Consider the following 25,681-nt stretch of genomic DNA (forward strand, 5'->3'; position numbering starts at 1 on the left):
TTGAACATCCACCTGGGCAGTCCTTTCCCTCACGAGAATTGAGTTACAAACATCCTACAATAGTGCAGGTGTTCATACCCAGCGGCTGGTGCCATCCTGGTGGCACCAGAGGTTCTTTTGTGCATGAGGTAGTCCATGTGCCTACTTCGATGTCAGTGCCCTTTGTCCGAGACATATAAAAGGTCTGACATTTTTGCCCTGGAACAATGTCTTGATCTTGTGTGTTGGACCATCAGAGACCACTTGCTGCGAGGGGTGTTGCTTTGGCACCACTCGGAACCACGTATTGCGATTACAGATGCAACCCTGTAGGACAGCGGTGCTCCGCTGCTAGATTTTACAGTGAGTGGGTTTGCGTCTCAAAGGAACGCTTGGGAACATATCGGTTTACTGGTGTGGCGGGTAAATAATGTGGTTCCAATTGCCTTCCTCTCTGTGCAGACTATTTTACCCAGAATACAGTGTTGGGCCCAAATCCTCTACTTCCACTGTCTCTCTATCACTCAGCCGTATCTTGGGGGTCTCTTCCTCACTCATGGGTTTCCACATCTGCAACCTTGCCTGCCTTTCAAAGGACAGTCTCATATACCCCTTTGCTCTACCAACAAGCGTGTCCTTCACTGTATAGCCTACCCTTCCACATCCTTATTGTCCTATCTCCCCTGCCCAGCCTGCCTATTCTCGGACACCCAGGACGATTGGGGGAGGAAGAAAGATTTAATATTCAATACTTTTTATCTTTTATTTTTAAATAGTTGAATATTCATGCACCACATTTTGTCCCTTCACCACCAATCCTGGCCTTCTACTTCCCCTGAGAATATGTACTTATAGGTTGCTTTCAAGGATTCCTCAAGTTCTAATCCCTAAAGTTTATGTTCAAAGGTCTCTGTTTCAAATTGTCCATTGTCAATCCGGCAATGTGCTTTGCCTGACAAATCCTCCAATACCTGCAGTTACATCTTGGAATGCCTTGGTCTTTCCTTCAAGTCATCATAGAGTATCGAAAGCTGTAGCCTGAATTAGTACTGTTGCGTAAGCATGAAAACAGTTTATGTAGACAAGATATTTTACAAGGATGAATGTAGTACTCATTCCTGCCTTCCCCCTGGAGTACTGGCCACCTTTTTGCCTGGTTCTGACCTTTATGATCTCTGAAGCATTCCTCACCACACATGTCACCCGTCTCTGCACTTCAGCTGTCCAGTTTTCTTCCCATTTTTCAGCTATTATTCCTCGATTCTTGTATCAAGGACTACTCCTGTTCCGATTTCATTACCCTGGGATGCAAGATTTCCAGCCCCCGTCCTCTGCTCGCAACCCACCTTTGTCAGATTCCTCATGTAGTTACCATCTGCACTCTTACATTACCCCAGATGGATTGAAACCATTCCATCCTAAATCCAGACCGCCCCCCAGCCTCCACAACTGTTTCCTCTTTACTGCCATGCATCATATTTTCCCATTTTTAAAAAAAAAAAAAAAAAGGCCAAGTGCACTATTGATTTTCCTTGATTTGTGACTAAACATTACCACTCGTCTTGATGTGATCCTCCAAAGTCTGCAGTCGAAATGGTAAATTGGACAAACTTTTTAATTTTGGAGGACCGTTTTACCTTCACGAGTTGGGCACTTGGCCATACATAATCCATCGATAGTTAACCAAAACCCGCTAACTCCCCAGTGTTGGCTTTCTAAAAGAGCATTTCTTTTTGTAACTCAGAAATTAAAACTGACACAAACTGTGAATTTTCTTTTCTTTTTTTATTTCTGGACTTATTGTACCAAGAAAAGGTAAAATATTTGATATTCTCTTTATTGGATAGATTTTTCCTTTCAGAAAAAGAATTTCAGACTCGCTGACTGAGGTATGTATGGATATAAATAAGCCGCCTGGTTTTCCATTTTTATAAATAAATACTGAGTGAAATGTGTTTCTTGTTGGTATTTATTTGTTAAAAAAAAACCATGAAACTGCAGTAAAGCTGGTTTGTTGCTTAACTCGCTGATGACGTCAGTCATGCTTTGCGGTCTATTTGTGCATGCTGACGACATGGAAGTTTAAAAAAAAAACATGATTTCCATTTAAAGATTTTTAAATAGCTGGTGATTTTCAGAGGTCTGCAGCAGTTGCAGGGGTAGTAGATTGCAGTGGAAAATATTGCTGTAATAAAAGTGCATTACCTGCCTCTACACTCCGTCCTTGCAACTTATCCAGAACAGGGCTGCAAGACTTGTCCTTGGCCTCAAGCCCTGGGATCGTATCTCTCCAGCTCTGAAATCTCTCCATTGGCTCCCAGTGGATGCAAGGATTAAATTCAAAACCCTCTGCATTGTCCTCGAGACTTTCTGGGGCCGGGTCCAACATGCCTTCAGCTTTCCCTCCGCAAATACCTCCCCTCTCAAGCTCTCCGCTCCTCTTACTCCCTCAGTCAGTTGTTTTTCAAAGAAACGAGCTGGTGGTAGATCTGTCTTCGGCTGGAGCCTCTCTCTGGAACAGCCACCCTGCCACTCTAAAAATTGTGGAGAACCATCTCCGGTTCTGGAAGCACCTCAAGACATTCCTCTTTGCTTCTGGCTTCACCCCCACCCCCCTCTCCTCTGCGGATTTGGTTCTCCCTCAGCACTGTGCACCTGGCTACCCTCTGTTCTCCGGGCCCAGGTACGTGCTCACCCTACCACCCCACCGCAATGCCTCCGGGCCACCCCTTGCACTGGGATCTGTATCTGTACCCATGCAGTTCACCCCCTGCCCCTTTCTTCCTGCACTTATCAGACCTACCCACTCTGCTGCCTTATACCCAGTACTTGCCACTTGCAGGCTGCACTACCACTGTTTGTTGCCTTTATTATTTAGTAATTTATTTATTATTCGTTTTCTCCTTGCTCCGCACTCTTCTTTTCTCCTCCCTTCCATGGACTTCTCCCCTTCCCCCTCTCCCATGCACTTGCACGTTCTCAACGTCACTGGGCCTAGTAAGATCATTGTTTTGTTCTCCCTTGTTCACCTTCCCTTGCCTTGTCACACTCAAACACTTGTGTATAAGCGCGATAGAAATAAAATATATCATCATTACCTTGGTTTTTATTTAGTTTGCTGGTGCCCAGTCCCATGAGTTGTGTAAACCACGTTTCCTCCACTTTCATTTGCAGGAGGTCCACACCCTGCGTGTCACATTAAATGCTTTCAGGTGCTAATGTTTTTTTATTATTTTTTTATAATTTGAAGAAATTTGGAAAAAACGGTTGCATGTAATTTGTTTATAGCAAAACAATAAATCCACCTAAACTCTTATCAAATCGCTGTTAGGAAAGATTTCTCTTTTGAAAACGTTCCCCTCAATAGTTCTATGGACCCCCACCAAACTTTTTGCTCCTGGTTTCTGAACATGTCCTGACTTTTAGCAGGGAAGTACAGCACTCCCATGGTCATTTGTTGTGGGGAAACTGATCTGTCCTCCAGACTATCAGTATTGAGAAACAGTTTCCCTTTGTGTCTTTTACTTTTTGTAACTTTTTTTAACATTGCACACAGCATCTTACAATGCAGTGCAATGGGGATACTTTTGTATCACCCTAGCTTTTTACACATGTGATGTTTGGTTACTTTTAAATGTGCCTAAAGGCAAGCAGGTGGCAGCAGATATATGTTTAGCATGTATGTTCTTTCTAGTGTGCACATTCACGTTTACCACGTCTGGTTACTATACGTGGCCCTCAAATGGTCATGCCGCGAGATTTTTGCTTGTTCTTTGGCCATATTGTTGTTTGGCCTGAAACCAATAGTCGGCCCCGATTGGACAACTACTGGCTGTTTGAATGGTGCAGATCCTTACCATTGGTGGGCATGGACTTGCTTCCAGGCTGAATTTTTGGATAAGAGGACTCCTCCTGCAGCCATTTCATCAGATCTGTGTTGGAGCCAAGAATTCCTCTTAGAAGAACAGCCAACCTGAAGATCCCAAGAAGACTCATGAAGAGGTCGAGCATTGCTTCCTGAGTCTCGCCCAGTGAAGCCCTGTTGGTCTACCTGATCTGCAAAGGCATTGTGCAGTACTTCGACCCCATGACTGGTGGGACCAACCAGTATGGATGTGTTCCTGAAGATCCAGCCATCCTGAGCCTTTGGAAGTGTCCCTGGACCACCTGGTCGACTGACCTGCTCTTCAGTGGGCTACCTCGGTAGAACCATCACCGTTCCTCAGTTGCAGACAGAACTTGGATGGTCGTCAGCTTGTGGTATAAGTCTGCTTCGACGAATTTCATCCTTCCAGCTTTAAGGGATCCTTCACTGGAAGGACTTCTACAATCGCGATTGGAAGGAGGCCTGCTTTCTTGCGTGCGGTGGTCATCACTGGAACTCTTCTCCCCCCCCCATCCTGTAAAGTGTCCTGACGAAGGCTGCATCGGTGCATCCTGCATTTCTTCATCACCAAGGCTTGCACTTTGGACATGACTGTAAGAATCCTTGCACCCACAGCCCCTGGGCACCTCTCACCGGAACGAACGCTGGCAAATCAACCACCCCCTCCCAGTGACCCATCCAGTGCTCTGGGGAAAATCAGAGTCTAGGAGGTAAGTAAAAGCAAAGCATTGTTTCCCCCTGTCTTAGCATTGAGAACAAGCCTCTGTGTATCGTTCCATTCCACTGCTTTTTGGTCGTTGCACCTGAGCAGTAAAACCTGAAAGATACCAACACATTTCACTTACCCAGTTACTTTGTTGCATCTCTTCTTTTGAACATTCACAAACACAAATAACTTGCCTGCATCAGATAAAAAGCTTCTCCCCAGAATGTGACTTTTGGGGAAAAAGGCCCCACTCTTCTTAGAGATTGGACTGCTGAAGATGGGGAATATTACTTTGGTTCCATCTAACTGCATCAGTTTACTTGCCTCTTTTACTTATTTAAGTAATTGAATGCATTTTAAGAACCTTTAGTGACTGTTTTATGTTTGTGTTGTGCGGTATCCCCTAGTTTGTGTTAGAGGCCTAGAATGAATACTGGATTTCTATACATTCCTGTCTAAATTGAATTATTGTGTGCATCACTGTTTGGCCCCTGATCCCGCTTGCATACTCCTCAGAATAGCTTTGACTGCGCTCCATTGCTGCCATGATTGAGTATTGGCTGTACTCTGAGTTGGCCTGCTCACTATAAATATGGAGGACCCCTAAAATCTGTAGACCAGGCTAGATTCTAGAAATCCATCTTAACAATCGCCAAAAAATGAATATGTATAAACAGACAGAAATGCCTAGAAAATAGATACCATAAAACTGTGAGTCTTTCTTATAATACGGATACCTTTTTAATAGAGAAACAGAATTACAAGTAGGTAACATTTCCTTCAAGTAGCATCATATTGCATTTTATATTAATCATCGGTTTGAACGGAATATCATTTCTCTTTTCAGCAAGGTGGAACTTGCCTTGACATCAGATGGCAGGACGATTGTCTTCTATCACCCAACGGTAGATACTCCGTTTGAAAACACACTTGTAAGTATAGCTTTACAAGAATTTTATTTGGTAATTAATATTTGAGTCGTTATCTAAAGGTTTTCAGGTCATGTGTTTTTGTGATGTAACATGTTCAAGGTGTGTTGTAAAATGTTGGGAAATAAAACTGTTAACTGGCAAGAACCCATCATTCTGGCCATATATCACATTACTAATTTGGTGTAATTTACACATTCTATAATATTTTGCATGTTCATTTTACTCATGTATTTATGCATAATGGCATGGTTTTTAGTGCCCTGTAGCGATCTGTTTGCAAGTGGCACATTTCTAATTGCAACACATACATATAGTTTGTTTTCACCAATATTGTGAGCTAGCTTCCTTTTTTCATCTTGAATTGATAAGTTTTTGTTTTCGGTAAACCAGATTATCACATCTTATAAACATAGTGACATCTGAAACCCCTAACACATTGCAATGATCAATTTTGCAAATTCCATATAAAATGCTAATTCTTCCACAAATGTCAGTAGAATGCACACGAATTTACACTATAATACAGTTTCTCTTTCTCACTAACCCATCATTAAAGCCATAAATAGTATCGCTTGAATTTTCTAAAAATTCAATAGGTTTTCTAACTCCTTTTTTACACAGTCAACATTTACAATACTTCCTCTTTATCTCAATCTGTGCCCCTTCAGTAATCCATAAGAGTAAGACCCCCAATTCACAACATTAAGATGGAATGATAAATGCTTACATCTGTACTGTAATACAGTATACATATTTTGTGGAATACCTGGTGCCTCCTAAGGTATTGATTCCAGTTGGTCTCCTTTGAAATGTTCTTCAATGTCAACTACATGTCCTAAACAACATAATTTTACTTATCACATGCACCTTCAATTTCCTTTCATCTCTCACTGTCCTCCATTCGTTAGAATTTCAAAACTATTTTCAGTTATTTATCACTTCACTATATAACCTGGACCTTATGCCTTGAGCGTTTCCAAAATTAAATATAACCTTGCCCTTTCCCACTACCTTTATTTAAGTTTTTCGATCCCTGTCACTGATAAATGGTAACCAGGAGCCTGCTCCGAAGACAGTATCTAATAAAAACAGATTCTGAGAAACCACCATCTTTCCTTTCTTCTGATATGGGTCATCCAGTTCATTTTATTTATCAAAGTACACCCCTGAGTGTTTTAAAGATTTGGTGACTTAAATGTAGCCAGGTTTCAGTGTCTAGTGAAAAGGGGGATGTCTGCATCTTTTTAGAAAATATAATTTTGGTTTAGTCCGAAACTATGGCTTGTCATTTAATCCTTTAGCCACCCCCCCAACCTTTGTAAACTAGACTATTTGATTGCTAGCCACCATATCATCTGCTTATCATTAGTTAACGATTTCGTTTTCTTGGCTCCAATGGGTAAGAATCCTCAGAGCTATTTAGAATTTGCCTTAGACGGAGGCTTGGCCTAGTTGGGCCCTACATAATTGATTATTTGTTTATTTTTTTGTCTGTATGTACTTTCAGTACATCACAATAGACTGAGTGTCTTCCTACAGAAATAATGTCCGCTATTACACACACATTTTACAGCGATTCTGGATGCCTTGCTACATTGCATACAAGGTATCTATATTACATTAAAACTGTGTTTTGACATTAGTTTCCACTTTGACACCACGTTCTTACCTCACAGGTGTTTTTTAGGCTCATATTAACTCCTTTTGAATTTTGAAATTGCTTCGATACACTGTTTCCTTTCCTCCCTCCCCACCCTTCCTTTTCAGAGATGAGGATTTTTTTCCTGTTCAGATTACTTACTAATAAAGTAAAGAAGAACAATAACTCAAGGGGTAAACCTTGTGAATAATTACAGGTAATCCTCTTGCTTTTTTGATTCCCATTGGTTCCCATCGTTTGGTGTTCTCTGGGGTAGGTCTCTGCCTTACTTACAATATGGGGTAGAACTCACCTGACTTTTCCCTATAATCTCAGTTGTTGCTAATCCACCCTAAAACTCTTTAAAAGTGAATGAACTTAACTGTACCCTGGCATTTTTCAGAGTCCACCGTTTGTCCTTAACATTTTAAACCAAATAACTGGAATGTTAGCATTTATCACTGATGTCCTCCTACGTTACACTCCACTTCATAATAAATATCTTGCTAGTATGTTTAACTTTTGTTACGTCTGTATCGTGTTTCTAGGAAGGTTTGAGCCCTTTATAATTTTGGTGCTATAAAGCTAATCTTATACTACACTTTGGTGACCCTCTTTGCTTGGTTGATTATCAACATATTTTTCTCCATGTAGGTGGTTTATTTAATGGTCTAGTGTGCATGTGTATCATTTCTGTCTTGCTCCTGTGTGGCATTTTGCTGCATGTTTATGCCTTTTTATAATGGTCTGCTTGTTTTCTAGAGTTCCCTTCTTCGTCCCACCACTTAGTCTTGTATTGTGCCTACCCCCAGGTTTAGAATTGGGTATTCACTGAACATTACTATTTTTATGCATATACTGTGTTATACTACATGTTAGATTTAACCTAACTAATAATTTGAACTAAATCTATTCTACATGTGATTGTATTAAGTGCATACTTTTCAATATACCTGTGTGGTGTGCTCTTTTGGGGTACCTGCGGGGAGTAACTGTACTTCACTACCAGCCTGCCTTCCTCCCTTGTGTTAAGCCTGCCTGCTGTGCCATAGCTTCTCATTGGAGAGTTTCTTTTTGCTTTGTAAACCTTGTTGAAATTTTAGGTTAAGGGATTTTACGCCCCACGCTAGAGAGCTGTGGAAAATCTCCTGAACAGTGATGTATAGCGCTGCGATTCTCCCTTCTGTGTAGTAGCCAACAAGACATAAGCTATATAATCGTTTGCAGGAAAATCTCTTACCAAAATAAACGTGTTGCCTAAGAGAGGAAGGAAGTACATTTTAAATGAAAAACGGAAAATCATGTGTATTTAGTATGAGGAAAAAGTGCACTTTTTGTCAAAATGTGACCTATTACCCATATTTACAATTGTAATTAATGGTGTTTTCGGTACAAGCTAACCTACATTTTATAATTTTCACTTGTTTTCCACGCATTCTAGGATGTGTTGCCTAATTTGAGCAAATTAAAGATTCAATCCGACATTTATCGGGAAAGTGGGGAATCTCTGAGCATGCAAGCTGATTCTTACTCAGTGATGTGCATTGCCCAATAGATCACCTGAAAAGTAACAAATACATGACCTTTGTCAGTTAAACTTTTACGTGGTATAAGAGCTTACAGTGTACAAACAATAAAAGTTGCATCCAATAGTTGGAATTGGTGCTATTGATAAAACATATCATACAGTACATAATTGTGACACAAATCCCAGAGTACTTCAGTTCCTTATCATATAGGTTGTCATCCCAACCTCTGCTGATCTACCTTAAGATATCACGTCTGCCATTGCAACTCCTCTTTTCTTGCTGTTGCAAATTATTAATTCCTATATGTATATTATAAAAAATACAGTACATAATTGCGATGATGTACGGTTTGCTATGTAATGCAGTTCCCGGTATTATATTTGTGATAGTTTGCAAGGCCATATTTTGAACAGCACTTCCAGCCGAAGCAGTGTTTGGATTAAGTAAATGACTTCATTATTTATTTATTTATTTTTTTGCTGTTTTTTTATTGAATTCTAAGGTAGAAATAAACTATCAATACAATTTCCAACCCAGACGGCATCACCACCCCAAACCACATCCCACATACCATGATTGTTACAGCCTAGCAGAAAAAGCTACAGAAAGGGAAAAAAAGGATTATGAACTAAAATAGATTAGGTTTACATATTTGGACTTAATGGGAGGAATGACTATTCACTGATTCACTGGCCCCTGTGCTGAGCGACAGCAGGTAGGCCACGTTTGGCCCCCAAATATCCTCCTGATGTGCGTGGGATCAATAGTACTTTTCAGTTTTAGAACAATATTATATGTCCAATTTCCACTGTTCAAATGAGGGAGAGCGGCACCCGTCCCACACCAGGACTACCCTCCTTTTAGCTAGCAACAGTAAGAGCCCCATTAATTTCCTGACCTGTTTAGGCATATTAAGTGTAAACCCCAACAGCGCCACCATCAGAGTTTGCTCCACCCGTTCCCCCAGCAATACCCTAGAGCCGATCGAACACCTGCTCCCAGAAAGCCTGCATTCGTGGGCTGTTCCAAGCCAGGTGTAGGAAGGCCGCCGGAGACACACTGCACCTTCGGCAAGACTCGAGACCTCAAGGGATAAATCTGTGAATATCTTTCGGGGTTAAGTAAAATTGGTGCAGACACTTAAACTGGATTAATTTAAAATTACTATTGATGGCTACCTTATGGATTTGCTGGCAGAAGTACTTCCAAGTGTCGTCGGACAGGTTGGTTTCCAAAGCAGCTTCCCATTTATCCTGCGAATCCCCTGCCCATCCAGACTACCCATCAATTATAGCAACATAAAGCCTAGAAACAGTCCTGGACCCAGAGCCTGAGCCAATTAACTCATGCAAGATTGGTACCACTGTTGGTTCCCGGGGGAAGTCTACAAACCTGTCCTTTAGTAGAACCGGCAGTCTAAAATACATGAACACATCCAATGCTGACATCTCCCTCTTGGCCATGAAGTTCTCCAGCGTGAGAAACTGTCAAAGTAATGTTTGCTTTACTATGTAATTGGCTAGGTTTTTGTGTTGTCAACATTTAAAAATAATGAAAGGTGTATTCTGTCACAATGCAGAAAGCTGCCGCATGGTAATTCTTTCCATACAGGTTTTGCACACATGTTGGCTGGATGGCACATACATTTTACTCTCTTGCAAAGGAGAAAAGTAATTTTTACTCTGAAATCACATTTACTCTCAAAGTTTAAAAATAGGAAGTAAAATACTCCCACCTCAAATTCTTATCTGGAGCACTGCCCCCAGGTATCGGGTGGTCTCCTCATGCCATTGGAAGTCGAATTCTTCTTGGAACCGTCCCTGTATCTTACTGTCCCACTTGTCATAGGAAACGGTACTGATTTCAATGGGTTAACTTGGAGCCCAGAAAAACAGCCCAAGACCATGACATCCATCATGACCGATGCCAGATTCTCTTCATGGTCCGCAATAAAAAGAATCCAATCATCAGCATATAAGGAGATGACCAATTTGTGTGTGAATAAGCGCACCCCCCTGTCTATATGTTTAGAGCGGACCAGCTCGGCCAGGGGCTCGACTTCAATTGCGAATAACAGCGGGGACAACCGGCATCCCTGCCGCGTTGCCCTCTCCATTGCTATATGAGCTCATAAAGCCTTCCATTGACCCATAGGCATGCCACAGGACGCTCGTACAACAATGCGACCATTCTAACAAAATCATCTCCCATCCCCATATGCCTTAAAACAGCAAAAAGAAATGACCACTCAATGGCGTTGAATGCCTTTTCTGCATCAAGTAGGGTCGCGACCATCGATGTATGCTAGTTGAGGACTGACGTGAGACGGAAAATTCTGCGAATCCCGTAAGCCGTGATATCCCTGAAATGAATCGAGCTTGATCAGGCAAGACACATTTTGGCATAATCGGAGAGAGCCTATTAGCCAATGCCCTGGCCAGAATTTTATCCAAGTTTATTAAGGATTTCGGCCGTTAGGGGAGCAATTATCTGTATTGGGAGTAAGGTGACCACTGCCTCCCTCTATGACTCAGGCAGCACCCCGTGGTGTACAGTCTGCTGATACATTTGTAGCAGTTGGGGAACCAATAGTTCTGCATATGCTTTATAAAAAGCGTCCGAGAGCCCATCCGGGCCTGCTGCCTTCCCAGCTTTAATAGCCGCCAGTATTTCTTGCTCTGTTAACTGCCTACCCAGCCACTCCCTTTCTTCTTGTGCCACCCAATATAGACTTGCATGTTCCAAGTATTCCTCAATCTCATCCCGGTTTGCTGTACATCTCGAGGGATAAAGGGATCTATAGTAGTCAACAAAAGCCCCCATCATACCTTTGTCCATCTGTTGGAGCACACCCTCCCGGTTCGCAACTACAGCTATATGCGCCTTGGAGGATTTGGCTTTAATCAGCCTAGCCAGTAAGGTGTCTTAGATTTCTGATGACTACAAATAGCTAAGGCTCTTAAGATTTTAATTATTACTACCCAGACAAGGTTGAGCACTACTTTGCTATATCTGAAATTTTATTAAGACACAACTAAATTACTCACACTTTCGCCATTATTTTGCCTTCAAAGCACGGCTTGTGAGGTCTGCTATTTGTTTAAAGAGTGGCATAAATCCTTTCAAGCCTCTTGTGTCTTTTTGAGTATATTCTATGGACACTATGACTAATCATGAGATGACCTGATAATATGAATGGGTACAAACCTTATAGAGCACGCTATGACCACTATTCAATACAAATGTGGCTGGCTGCGTCACCAATTCACAAGGGTCTACCCATAAGAGACCCGAAATAATAAATGTGTAATGTGGCTTATTGAAATTGGTGAATCGCGTGCTGCCTGAAGATTGGATGCACTCGTTATACAGCAAACTCGATGATAAAGGCAAATTTACATCGGTAATATTTAATTTCCAAGGAAGTCAGCTGACACGTGTTTCGACCTGGGTCGTTTTCAAAGCGAGCAGTCCAATCTAAGCGGTCCTAACACGAGTTGTGTATTAAACGGACGCCAGAACTGGGATTCATCCCGTCACCATGTGCAATTCGATAACCATGACTACGATGTTACCTTTTGGATTGATCCAATAACTTGAACAGTGATTATTGATGGCGCAACACAACAAATGGTGTGATAATTTACCACAGGGCACAAACTAGATATTGATTCAGGTGAACACCTAATTTGTTTAATTGACAAAAGATTTGATGCATGGATTATATCCATAATACTTTACAATACCGAATCGGGCTAGGACCGCTTAGATTGGACTGCTTGCCTTAAAAACGACCCAGGTCGACATGTGTCGGCTGACTTCCTTGGAAATTAAATCATATTACTGATGCACATTTGACTTTTGGCATTGAGTTTGCTTTATGAAGAGTGCATCCAATCTTCAGGCAGCGCGCAACTCGCCACTCACTACATTAATCATGAGATGGGCCAGAGGGAAATGCATGCTTCCTATATGTCAGTGAATGGGAATAAATGGCAGATTTGCCACTTATTTCTTTTATGAAACCTTGGGTTTGAACATGCTGTGTGGAACGGTAAAATTCTGCAACCTAAGATTCCTGCCATATTCTGTGAAGTTCTTTCTGTTATGTTAAGCTCCAATAGGGAACGGGGAGAATTTCCCAGGACCAATAAATGTAAAGACGGAAGGCTAAACTGAATCGTTATTCACTGATGCGCATGAGCAAAGCCTACACAATCTGTATTCCATACTATAGAAGGTGCCAAAGTTGGCATCTCTCCATCCATTGGCTCTGTAACAATAATGGAAAGAAGACTACCGAAGATGCCTAGAGCTGCCACAAAACTGTTCTCTCACTATTTTAAACTAAACTGTGTCTACTAAACTGGCTTATTGACTCTCAAAAAAACACATGCGTTCTAATGGCACTGGAAGCTACTATAACTGAAAACCCACACACGTAGGTGACGCAAAAGGACCAATTATCAAATTGGATGCAATTCATTATTTTGCGTTTTTGTATTTTTCAGCCTGTACCACGACTAGATCCAGTGCACAACCTAGCGGAAACACACGAGCAAGTGCTGAAGACCAGACTTCACCAAGGGTTAGCCGAGGACAAGCATGGCCCTACCATGGAACAGCTCACCAAAATGTTCTACACCACAAAGCATCGCTGGTACCCTGTGGGGCAGTAAGTTCTTTCTCTAGAATTATGCTCTAAACAGACCCCTAGGCCTGCGCCCTGAACACTGCAGCATTATGTGCAATCATTTAACTTGGCTACTGTATTACCATACATTGAATGGTTTCACTTTAGACCTCCCTTGCTGAAGTAATCATACACAACTGAAGAGAAATATGGAAGGGGCGCAGTGATGCTGAAAAAGTATGAAGTGCATCACCTAGCTCTGTTCAATTAGAAAAGTGGATACAATTCAAATCGGCATTTTAATGACGTTGACTCGCATTCCTTGTGCACTGAGCCTGTTGCTCTTCTTAGCAGATATGCCTTTAAACTGCAGCTTCCGTATTAGGTAGTTGTAATTCACCAACGTCATTCCACACAATTCATAGATGTTTCAAACAACTGCTAGATCACCAAAATCTCAAGCTGAATGCTTTTTACTGAGGAATGGAAGTGGGAAAGTGAGGTGGCAGATGAGACAAAAAACAAGAAAAGTGCCCCTTCAGAGTTTTTTGGGAGAACAAATGGTCGAAACGGCAGCTTTCAGAGCCAATTTTTTTCTAATATTTTGGCTTAAAATGTACAGTTCTGAAGTGCAGCTCATGAAAATTTATTAAATATGTTCCGAGTGGAAGTATAGCCCATATCTACTATTTTCTCCTCTGTAAAAGGTGGGGCGAGTTTAAATGTGTTAATGGCTGTGTTCGTTCTCAGTAGAGGGGCTCCCACACCTTTTCTAATTTAGCATATTTACGGTTCGAGTACTTTCACACGGGCAGTGTTTTTGGGAATTGTAGATTTTCCGTGGTGTATGTGTTGAGCAGCTTTTTTGGTGGTCATGGTGTTGTGAGGGAATGAGGAAAGAGCCCCTTTAAGGGAAAGAGCTTGAGACCATGGGACGGAGCGGGAGAAGGGGGTGGTGCAAGGGAAGAGGGAAGGCAGTTGCTAGAAGGAGGAATAAAGGGAAGGTTATCGATGACCATTGGTCCTGTGTATTATGTCTTGGGGTGCGTATGAGCCCCAATTAAGGGGCACAACAACTGGCGACGAAGGGAAACGAGTGCCACCAGTGTCATCGAAGAAGCGCCCTGCACAGAAGGGCTGAGCGGCAGGAGAGCAGGTGAAGACCAGCTGAAGACAGCGACGCCGGCCCAGGGAGACCTGCCGTGTAGGTAGTGCATTGAGAATCTGTGCTGAGGAGGAGGAGGAGCAACGGATGAGCCCAGCAGTGCGGAGACAAAGGGTCCGGTGCACCTAGTAGCGTGGAAGAGAAGAGACTGGTGAGCCCAGCAGCACGCAGGCGAATGGGCCGCCAAGCCTGCAACTGGTGAGCCCAGCAGCGTCCAGGCGGGACGGTTGCACCCGCAAGATTGGAAGTACCCGGCAGTATGGCGGAGGGCACAGAACCAGCAGACCAGCTGGAGGTGCGCTGTGCATGAAGAAGAAAGGAAGATGTGACCCCCCAGCAGCAAGGAACCCGGCGGGACACGCGTCCAGCAGTAAGGAGCCCAGCAGCATATCAATGGAGCATGGAAGCGCCGGATACAGTAGGAAAGCTGTCACATGCTACCAGTGTGCGCGGCTGCCCAGCAGAGGAGGAGCACGACAGAGGCCAAGGATATCACGGGTGAGGAGACTGGAGACCCTCCCCCATCGCCTAGAAGTGAAGAGCCGCAGTTAAGAGCCCACACCTACGCATGGAGGGCAAGAAGACAGCAACAGACACAAGGCAGCCACAACACGTGGCACACCAGCACAAAGTCCTTCGGTCCCTGCCCATCACGGACGAGTATGGACAAAATGTATATAATAACAAATGACAGCAGGAAGCCCATGGCTCACCGCACAAGCACAGAAATGTAATGCGCATGAGGCAGAGAGGAACAAACCCGAGTGGTGCCCCAACAGCGCCCGACTAGAATACCAGCTGCCCAGCCACATACGGAGCGGGTGCCGTAGCCCTGCAAACACTCGCATGGCTGCAAGACATGCACACGAGGGGGCCTCACAAGGCTACAAAGCGGCAAATGCACGCACCATGCCAGGACAAGTGCCACCCGGACCAGCTCACTGGGGCAATAGAGCCAAGCCACAACCACATTACCAAAGGTCTGCAAGTCCCATATCAGCACGAGAACAGGAAACCCACACACCTGTGACACTGCCTGCCCACAACAGAGACCAAGTCCAGCGTGCTAGAACACATGAAGTTGCCATCGGGGTGACCCCACCATAAGGACACCACACGGCCAAGAGCCCACAGGAGGATACCCACAGCACCAGTAGCGCTACAAGCAGCTACAACGCTGCCACTACGCCAGGCTCACCACAGAAGCAAACAGCTTCGCATCACATGGCTGATATAAACAAAGAGCGCCCGGTAAAGAAGCACCCAAATAGGTGGTGCAGCTGGTCTATCACACCAGTAGTACTGTCACACCCAGTAACGCTACTGAGGGGCACATCATAAGAAGCCAACCCCACAAAGCCCCACCAAAATGGTAGACCAGACATGACAGGTGGCTGACGCAAGTGCACGTTTCCACCCAAACCTAGCACTGCGTCCTGTGCCACGTTTCTGCGGCCATCAGACCCATTTACCCTGCTCTCACGCCATGGCCAAAGATGGGAGGAGTGGGTCGAAGAATTTGAGGACTTCATACGGGCACTAGGAGACCGTGACCCGCTAAACAAAATGGCCATATTCACCCACCTAGCAGGCAAATAGATCAAAGGGATCATGAAAACGATCCCCACGCAGGAAAGAGACATGTACCAACGCCTTCTCGCTGCACTTAACGACAAACTGAAAATAAATCCCAACAAGGACTATGAACACTACACATTCAATCAACATGTGAAGCTTCCACATGAATCCGTTGGTGAATTTGTCATCCGCCTCCAGAAGACATGATGTGTTGCGACTTCGCTAACTTCAATGATGAGGAGGCATTACTGATGAGGATCATAGAAGGGTGCACCTCGTCAACGCTCAGGAAACACCTTCTCAAAAAGCCCCCGCCCCTACTGAAAATACTCAATCTGGCAAGAACGTACAAGAAAATAGAAGCACAGACAGCCGCCATCGAAAACAAAAACAAAGGTGACTCCATTGTGGCCCTCACGATAGGATCGACGTAATACTCCAGGCCTACCAGACCCTGGAGGAGGAAGACTAAGACGCCACCGGCACCCAACCCTGAGCAATGCACAATGCCGCAAATGTGGATTTCAGGTCACACACAGACGGTCATGCCCGGCCATAGGACAGAGATGCCGGCGATGTGCAGAGTGGGACTGCCCACAAACTTTGCAGGCCAACCCGCACCACCACAAAGCCTGGCCAGACGACCTGAACAATTAAGTTGGGCCCAGTACAACGGGCGGCCAATGTACCGGAGGACCCAGGCACCACTGCCCAAATAAGATACCCGATACCACTGATAACACAGCCAAATGTCAGGAAGACCTTCAAGGCCATGGACACCTACCTACCCGGACAGCGCGGCCATGAACACCCACTGTACTCAGAATTAAGTCACCCAACGAAATACAGACCGGGGCAACGCTAACACTGCAAGTCATACGTGGAGGCCACAGTAAGCGCTAGCAACAGGCAACATTACCAAACAGGAGAGGAAGCATACCCCTTGAACAAATCTCAAGCCTGCGTAGCCCAGTGGTGAACAGCACAGCCGATACAGCCAAAAGGGCAGTCGCACTGCAACCCAACACAGGGAGACCGCAGGGCACCCGCCGCCATCCACATGATACCAAGTCCCGTTATAGGGAACAGCCGTCTCAGCCATCGGACAGCACAACAGCGCGCCCTCATCAACATCCACTATAGATCATTCGAAGTCACCCAGATGAAGGACCACATGCCTGAACAAGACGTGGGAGAGACCAGGAAAGCCAACGAAAGGACATACTGTGCAGATCCCCTCCTAGCCACAGGGGACAAAGAACAAGTGCTAACAAAAATAAGAACACAGCGAGAGGACGCCAAAAGCCTCCTTCCTCCACAAATTATACCTGGAGGAACCTGACTCAAAGAAAGAGGCAGCGATCGAGAGGGTGAAAACAGAGAGCGAAAAGACATGCGAAACACTGCATCGAGAAAATGCGGGAGAGACCCACGAGCCACTGAACAGGGCTCGCCGAACCATAAGGCGACCCCAACTGCTGATTGAGCAAATGTAGCCCGGGAAGTCTCATGTTAAGTTGGCGGGGTGTTGTGAGGAAATGAGGACAGAGCCCCTTTAAGGGAAAGAGCTCGAGACCATGGGAGGGAGCGGGGAGCGTGAGGAAGGGGAGGGGCAAGGGAAGAGGGAAGGCAGTTGCTAGAAGGAGGAATAAAGGGAAGCTTATCGATTACCCTGGCTCCTGTGTATTATGTCTTGGGGTGCGTATGAGGCCCAATTAAGGGCCACAAAAAGTGGGGTGGGTACTATAGTTCAATAGTAATCTGGTCTACTGTGAAACTTAATGGGAACATGCCTCCTGTGGTGTGCTACTAATCCATTTGGGGTCCTAGTTTATGGATACACCCTTGATGCAGTTATGTTAGCTGCAAGGCTGAGTGAAATAAAACGACTGGTTGGTTTTCTCCGTTTGGTTTCTTGTTGTTCAAAGACAGTCCATTGCTTGTATATTTGAGTTTGAATCTGTATAGGCAGTACGTAGTGGAAAGTACAGGGTTATATGGAGTGTAATATGGTTTATATTTAGTATGGCTTCAGATGTACCATGCTGTCGGATTTGCGATAGGCAGTTTGATGGATGCATGACAGTCTGGCTTTGAAGTTAAGCGTCTGTTTGGGGGTAATGTTATTGGAGAACCACATTTTTTCAAAGCATGGCCTTCAGTACTGTTGGTTGTGTGAAAGTAGTGCTCATCTGGTTTGTGCTGTTCTGCTGATGGCTTCAGGTTAATATATATTCAAAGTTGCCTCTTCAATGTTTGCTTCTACTTGTTTTTCTGGCATTCTATTTTTGTGTTTAGCGTTCACGAGGCGCTTAACATTGGTATCATTGTGTCTTTTGGCTCTGTGCTGGTTGCCTGAGGGTGTGATGTGAGTGAATTGTTTTTCTCTTGACGATTGCTTTGGAAAGAAAGCAAACACCATAAAACCTGCTGTTACTCTAAGTAAATGCATAGAACCTGATTGGACAGACTTAACGTCTTCAGTACTTCAGGTATTTTTCCACAGTTGATGCTAAATGTATTAAGAACGTGTATGTCATGTTCACATTGGAGTGAATATTTAACGGATGTAAACCAGAGGTCCGTGTATCTGTAACTTTATATTTTCTGGAGTGGTGCTTCATCTTTCACTTATAATAAATTGACGTATTCCAGGAAATCAGCCGTTGCTGACATTAATTTCTCAGTACTAGGAACAGCAATAGCATAGTGAGCCCCTCAAATAATCCAGAATAGCTTTGCACTGGTACATCTTGTTCACATTTTGTAAAACCACAATCCTACCCTCAAGCTACAATAACCAGAATCATGATTAATCAACAGTACCATTCAGAAGCATTGTATTTTGTGCATAATTCAATCCTGTAGATTGGCACATTTTATTTTTTTGTGGGTCTTTGGAGGACTCCTACCCATCTTAAGTTAGCAGCAGCACAACACATATCATTCTAACTGCACGATCTTCATCCTGGAGTATGCCAGGCAGTAAAGACCATCTGTTGATAGTCTGCGATGCACTTTGATTGGCTTTCTGCCCTCGTGCTGCCAATATACTGGCACAAAAAGAGCTGCCCACATGCATGGTTATTACGTCGCCTTTAGTGGGATGGGATGCCCTGATGTGGGTCCCAAGCCTGCTACAACCAGAGAACCAAGCTACACCTCTGATGATGCTCAATGGACAGTGGTGGCTGGTGATATTTTTTTTTTTATTTGAGGTCTGTTAGCAAGTAAACAGACTTATCTGCACTAAAGTGGATGGCACATTAACTTTTCCCATTCATTCCTGTAGAACATTTAACCTGCTTTGGAACTCGGCAGAATTTACTCTGGGTACTTACCTGGCCACTGGACATTTTTTGCTGGGTCCACAGGGGTCAAGTAAGCTCCTGGTCAAGAGAACTCTCCTCATGATTTTTAAAGTCCTCTTTCCACATTGTTGCAGTGGGAGTGCATTTTTAACATTGTCACTAAACTTGGTAACTATATTAATTTTCCATGAACTATATGAAAAAGGAAACAGTCGTGTTTGTTTGTGGGTTTGTATATGGCGTTGATCCTGGGGACGTAACTCATGAACAGTGAGGTCTAGCGTCATGGAGTTAGCATGGAATATTCTTTATTTCATTGCCAAATTAATGCAACTATTTCTAGCTCAATAGGTCATCCCGTTCCTTAGATAATTAAGTTTTTGGGTGTTTTCAGCATTACGTTTTGTGGTGGTCCGCGTGCCATCTACAGATCATTTGTAGAAAATGCTGCTCATTGTGCTGTCTGTGCTAAACTGGTCTTGAGTTTTGTTTTTTGTTTTCACATTTTCTTTAGAAGAGAGTTTGTGTCTTTTCATTGATTTTGTTTTGCAATAAACTCGATACTTGGTAATTTCACTAATTAATTGAACACCAAATGTTCATTTATCTCGGATTTAAATTATCATATGAATATCATATTTGCATGCTTACTCTGATTATTTTCCATGTGTTTAGCAGCGAAAATGGCCACCACTGCTAACACTGCAAATAATCAGAGCAAGCATACAAATATGATATTCATGTGAGAATTTAAATCGGAGATAAATGAACATTTGGCGTTCAGTTCGTGAAATTAACATGTATCGCGTTTTTCCTTTTAGGCAAACATTTGTTCATCTTTTTCGGTGGAATATGAAAAGAATATCTGAGAATGGACATCCCGGGCAAAGCCGGGGACTTATGCTAGTGTTGCAATAATTCTTGAAAGCGTTTAGCTTTGGCTTAAAGTTGTTTCCTGCTTTCTAAGGTGTTGATGTATTCTGATGTGTACATACGCATTAGTTTTAATAGTATGTTAGCCCTATAGGATACAAATGATTGTGGATTACTGTTATAAGCCTTACAGATTTTTCAGTTCTGTTTCCTGCTGGTAGAATTGTATGTGTCGCTATTTCTCCCATACCGTACTATATGTGATGGGTGCTGACCACTAGGTAATGGGCCTTCCCCATATACTAGGTTTTGGTTGTGTCTTTCGAACACTGTATGTTATTGTGTAGGCCCATAGGGGACTTATCTGCTTGTGTGGTTTTACGGTTCCCCATCCCTGTTATTTTATGTTTAGTGTTTACCTTTTGGATTTATACACTGGGGTTAGGAGAATCCTTGTACATCATTTATAATATGCCTGCTATTGTTTTAATACTGTGTATTATTACTGGAGTACTTATTTGAAATGATAGGTTTATTTGTTTGTAAATGTTAGTATATCAGTGTGGTGTATATTTTCTAGAGAAGTGCGTGGACCAATTGTAGCTTTGTGTTGACCTACAAACCTACTTGAGAGTTGAGCTCTTTTGTTCTGATCAGTTTCCCTTACCTCGAGAGGTTTGGCTTCCCTGTCTTGTCTGGTGTATGAGCTCCCATACTGAGGCTAGCATTTGTAGTGTACTCTACAGAGGGTGGTACAAAAACTGCCTTAACCAGCATTTGTACGGCCATGTCCCAGGCATCTAAGTGGTTAGATGCCTGGGACGACATCTTGCTACCAAAATGGCTACTTTTTAATGGTGGAGCTACGGCCTACTAATACTTGTTCACATAGTCAGCCTTTTTTGTTTTTCTAGTAAACTGGTTTCTTGTTTTTAATTACCACCTTTTTAGCTCCTTGTGCATTACGATATATTAATCCAATTTCAAGGGTTGGTCACCATTTACAGCTGAAGATAGGAAGTCGGCCCGGATCTGCCCGCGTCCCCCCCCCCCCGCGCTGGTTCAAATGTTAAATGCTTTACTTGTTTCTCATCCTGTTACCTTGATCTTTTACGGCCCTTCTACGTTGTCATCCTACTTTACCATTCACCTATTGCAACCCCAGTTCCCCTATACCAACATACCTACTCCCCCCACCAATTTGGTTGCCTTCCTTAAAACCCAACTGTTTACCACGAGTGGCAACCTACTAAATCACAAACCCTCTCAAAAGGTTTTGTAATTTCCTTTTGCTTTAATCTTCCTAGAATATTAATATTTTATATCTAGAATTGCAAAATGTGTTAATCACTTTTATTAGTCCACTTCGAAATGTCCTTGACCTAGGTCTGCACCTTTCAGCCTAACTCTTCTCTATTCTCTTGAAAGTGATTCTGCAAGTCTTAAATGCTTAATCATAAAAACATTCATTCCAATCCGAATGGAGCATTAATTCCAATCCGGATGGCCTTCACAAGGAGGTAGAACTATGTTTCTTGACATGTACTACCCTTCCTTTCCCACCTTGACCACAAATATTCCAAGGTTATGTTTGCAATGTCTTTTATCAAGATCTTGGACTTTTGAGTTTAACATGTGCCTTATTTGTCTCTCGCTCTTTGGTAGGCTTTCCTACAATATCATTTTCATTCACCTGCTTCACGCCCTGTTCCAAAGTGAATTAGTAATTTGTCATCTGATTTAGGGATGCCTTATTTTTTTGCAGTGAAAACTCATTATGGTATTCTGCAGGTTCGCTCTTAATCTCCAGCGGAATTGTCTGTTACGGATTCTTTTTCTCTTTTCCATGATGCGCGATTATGCCTCTTCACTCCCCAGCTCCCCCCCACCCTCCCCTAGTTAGCTTCCAACTGAACGTTACCAGAAGTGAGTTGGCAGATGGTCCCAAACAAGTTCCTGCATCCCTCTGTTCACATTCCACACACTTTTGTTGCCCTTGTTAGAGCAGGTTGGAGCAAAGTGCATTATCTGAATTCTTGCACGGTGAACGAAATTGTTAGTGAATCCTAACTCTTTCTGGTCTGACTATTCTCTGCGTTTTCATTTTTGATGTGGGTGAAGCGGGAGCTGCTACATCCTCTCTCATTGCACCATCCTAAATATACTCTTCAGTCCTTGTTACTTTGCACTGTGCAACACCTGTCTATTTCCAGGGGTCAAGTCCTAAAACTTAAAGTGGGGGGGGACTCCTCAACAAACGCAATGGGATGTGACATCGCCAGAAATTAGAATATGGTGAAATATGCACATTTCATTAAATTGAACAGGACGAGTGGCATTTGCCTTTCATAAAATCAACACATACAAAACCAAGAGAGGATATTTTCTTCTAATAGTGTTTTTGAAAACTTTAAAAGGTGTGCATTTTTTTTTTAAACTCCAAGAACCAAACCCTGGGACTTGCAGTAACGAAATGGGGTTCATCAGGTAGTGTAGTGTTAAATTGTCCAAATCTGCCGACTGCTGAGGGCGGCTTTAATTCATATATTCAAAGAGGACATTCCATGTTTCTCATTTTAGCTGCGGCGACTTGAGCCCTGTCTATTTCACATGCTTGGTTGCGTTTGACTCCTTCCCTCAACTGCTGTATATCTTTCATGAACCCTACAGCTTTTTCCCATGCTGGCCTCTTCCCACCATGTTATCTTTCATTGCTTCCATGATCTCTTCACCTATATCCTTTCCGTCTCTTCTGCTGTCTTGCACCCACCTTCTACCCCTTTTTTACTCATCTATGCTCATTAATTCCACTTCCATTGCCTTTACAATTTTCTGTTCTGATCGCCCTTCTTCTTTCCCATCACTAGCGCTACTGCATATGCCTTTGCTTCTCTTTCTACTAGATTTAACAGTACCAAAAATTCCTCACCTTCCTTTTCCACTATTTCCTCCACCCCACTGTTACTCTGCTGTGCTTGATCTTTCCTGCTTCAGTTTCCATGGTCTTGAACACTGGAAAAACAACTTTGTAAACTTCCTTCATTTCTTGGTCCGGGTAAAGTATGGCCAGAGCTCCAGATACATTTCTAAATTAGGAGTATTTTGGTTGCTTTTTTAATTTGGGAATACACCGATTATTTTAGCTAGTTAGGGTGTTTTTCAGCAATTTAAAATATATCTAAACACTAAAACATCAATGTTTTTATTGATGTTTACATAAGCAGAAGACAGTAAAATAACAAATGCGTTGCTGGAATCGAGAACATAATTTTTTCATAAAGAAACAACTGAGTTTCCTCTAGGCGGGGGAATAATGCCCCCGTGCTACGAAGCAATGATTCCGTAACCGCCCCGCCATTAAAGTGTTTTACTAACATTCACTCATACATTTTATTAACCTCCCCTCCATCCTCCCTAACCGTTCCCCGCGGTTGGAATGATGGGTGCTTATTCACATCACTAGGCAGCTGTGGGTGAATGAAGGACAGTGGGGCAGAACAGCAAGGGGGCCGTGGGCATAAAGGGTCCTCATGTTTGTGAGTTGCCTTGGTTTGTGTGTCTTTGGTAGTGATCCATGAATATGAGCAAATGTATGTCAATGTTTTTGTGTGATTTCCCATTTGGTATATTTTGGCTGGAAAAATCTCACATTCTTGATGCGTCGGCAGGCGGTTTCTCTTTGAGTAAAGGGTGATACACACTCTGGCTGCCAAGAGGAGGTTCCTTTGCAAGTGCGGTAGGAGTGTATATTCCCCCTCCTTCCCTTCAATCCCCAAAAGAACTAGCAAAGGGGTCAGTTCCCTGTTGGTGCTGTCTACGTCATTAATCCACCCCTTCAATTCTTTCCAGTATTGGGCTACGGATGGGCAGTCCCACCAGATGTGCCAGTCTGTGTTGGTCTCACTACAGTATCTCCAGCATAGCGGGGGTTAACATTGGGGTACATTTTGGAGAGCCTAAGTGGGGTTAAATGACACCTGAATAGGAGCCTGCTATTGTGCATCTGGTATTGTGTCGAAATTGTTGTGACCACACCGCTCTATATATGGTGTGCCACAGATCTGCGTCATCCGGAAGGCGCAGGTCTGCAGACCACAGTTTGTATGTGTGTGCGGAACAGGGACATGGCCCCTTGTTAAAAGGGAGGCATGGAGTGCTGAGATGAGGCCCGTTGAGTCAGTGAACGAGTTGAGGACTTGCTTGAATTGAGTCTGTGGGCGTTTTAAATTGGACCACCAGATCTGGTATGTCGGAATGCCGTGGGGGGGGGGGGGGGGGAGTGTTGGTGGTCCCTAGTGCTGTTTCCAGTTCGGATTTAAACAGAAATGTGCCCTTGTTCCACAATTGGCCTGCTCTAATTGGGCCTGCCTTGTAGTAGGATTGTAAGCAAAGGGGTTCCACGATCTTGTCTCTAAAGGGAGTGGCCCAGATACAGCTTAGAGGGGAGGGCCAGGAAGTAACCCCTTTCCTGCCGCCGGAGGGTTTCCGCAAGTGCCACAAGATCGAAAGGACCTTGTTGGATTGGATTTTAATTGGTAGTCTCCCGTATGGGACCCAAAGCCACTCCCCCAGTGTGACCGTTGCAAATGGGCTGTTCTCCATCGCGATCCATTGTTTTTCTCTGCTGTCTCGCAGATGGTCAGTCAGGACCCGAATTTGAGCAGCCCTGTAATACTCGTAGAAGCCTGGGATCCCAGTCCCTCCCTCTGGCAGTTCCAGAGTGTTATAGGCCATCATGGGCCTTTTCCCTGCCCACAGGAAGGTGAGTACTGTTCTTTTCACTTCATCATGAAAGGAGGCAGGCAATATAAAGAAGCGCTTGAAAGAGGAAGAGGAGCCTTGGTAAGACATTCATCATGATTGCCGTGTGGCGGCTCACCCATGACAGCAACAGCTTTGGCCATTTCTGTAGGTCCTGCCTACTTTTGGCCCACAAAGGCAGGTTATTGGCCTTGTACATGTCGGCATGGTTCGAGGTAATGAATACTCCCAAGTATCTCACACCGGAACTCTGGATCTGAATGCCCTGTTGTGTTAAGGCTTCAACTATTGGAGGGATAGAAGGCATGAATGGGAGTGCCACCATTTTGGCAATGTTTATTTTGAACCCGGACAGACACCCGCATTGGGCAAGTGCTGCTAAGAAAGCGGGATGGAGGAGGCTGAGCGCGTGATGTATGCAAGTGTGATGTATGCAAGTATGTCCTCTGCATACAAGGCCAGTTTGTAATCCCTAATTGGATTCCTTGTACCCATTCCTCCTCACGTATGGCAACTGCTTGAGGCTCCAGGGTCAGCGCGAAGAGCAGTGGTCAGCCCTGTCGTGCCGCTCGGGTCAGCCAGAAATCGGTGGAGGCCACGCTGTTGAGCACAACCTTGGCCTTTGCGTTTTTGTATAGGGACATTGCCCCTGCGAGCCATCTCGGGCCAAGACCGGATTTGGGAGGGTT

At 43.8% G+C, this 25,681-nt stretch overlaps 1 protein-coding gene across 1 annotated transcript in view; it reads left to right on the forward strand.

Moving 5' to 3' along the window:
- The window catches only part of MRPL42 (mitochondrial ribosomal protein L42), a 50,623-nt gene that overhangs the window by 19,890 nt on the left and 5,052 nt on the right, over positions 1–25,681 (forward strand). The window contains exons 3-4 of the mRNA XM_069629076.1: positions 5,419–5,503; positions 13,183–13,346. Coding sequence (XP_069485177.1) covers positions 5,419–5,503; positions 13,183–13,346 — 249 coding nt within the window. The remainder of the gene's footprint in view (positions 1–5,418; positions 5,504–13,182; positions 13,347–25,681) is intronic.

The sequence above is a fragment of the Ambystoma mexicanum genome, chromosome 12 (assembly GCF_040938575.1).
Source record: "Ambystoma mexicanum isolate Mex_15411 chromosome 12, UKY_AmexF1_1, whole genome shotgun sequence".
Classification (NCBI taxonomy): Eukaryota; Metazoa; Chordata; class Amphibia; order Caudata; family Ambystomatidae; genus Ambystoma; species Ambystoma mexicanum.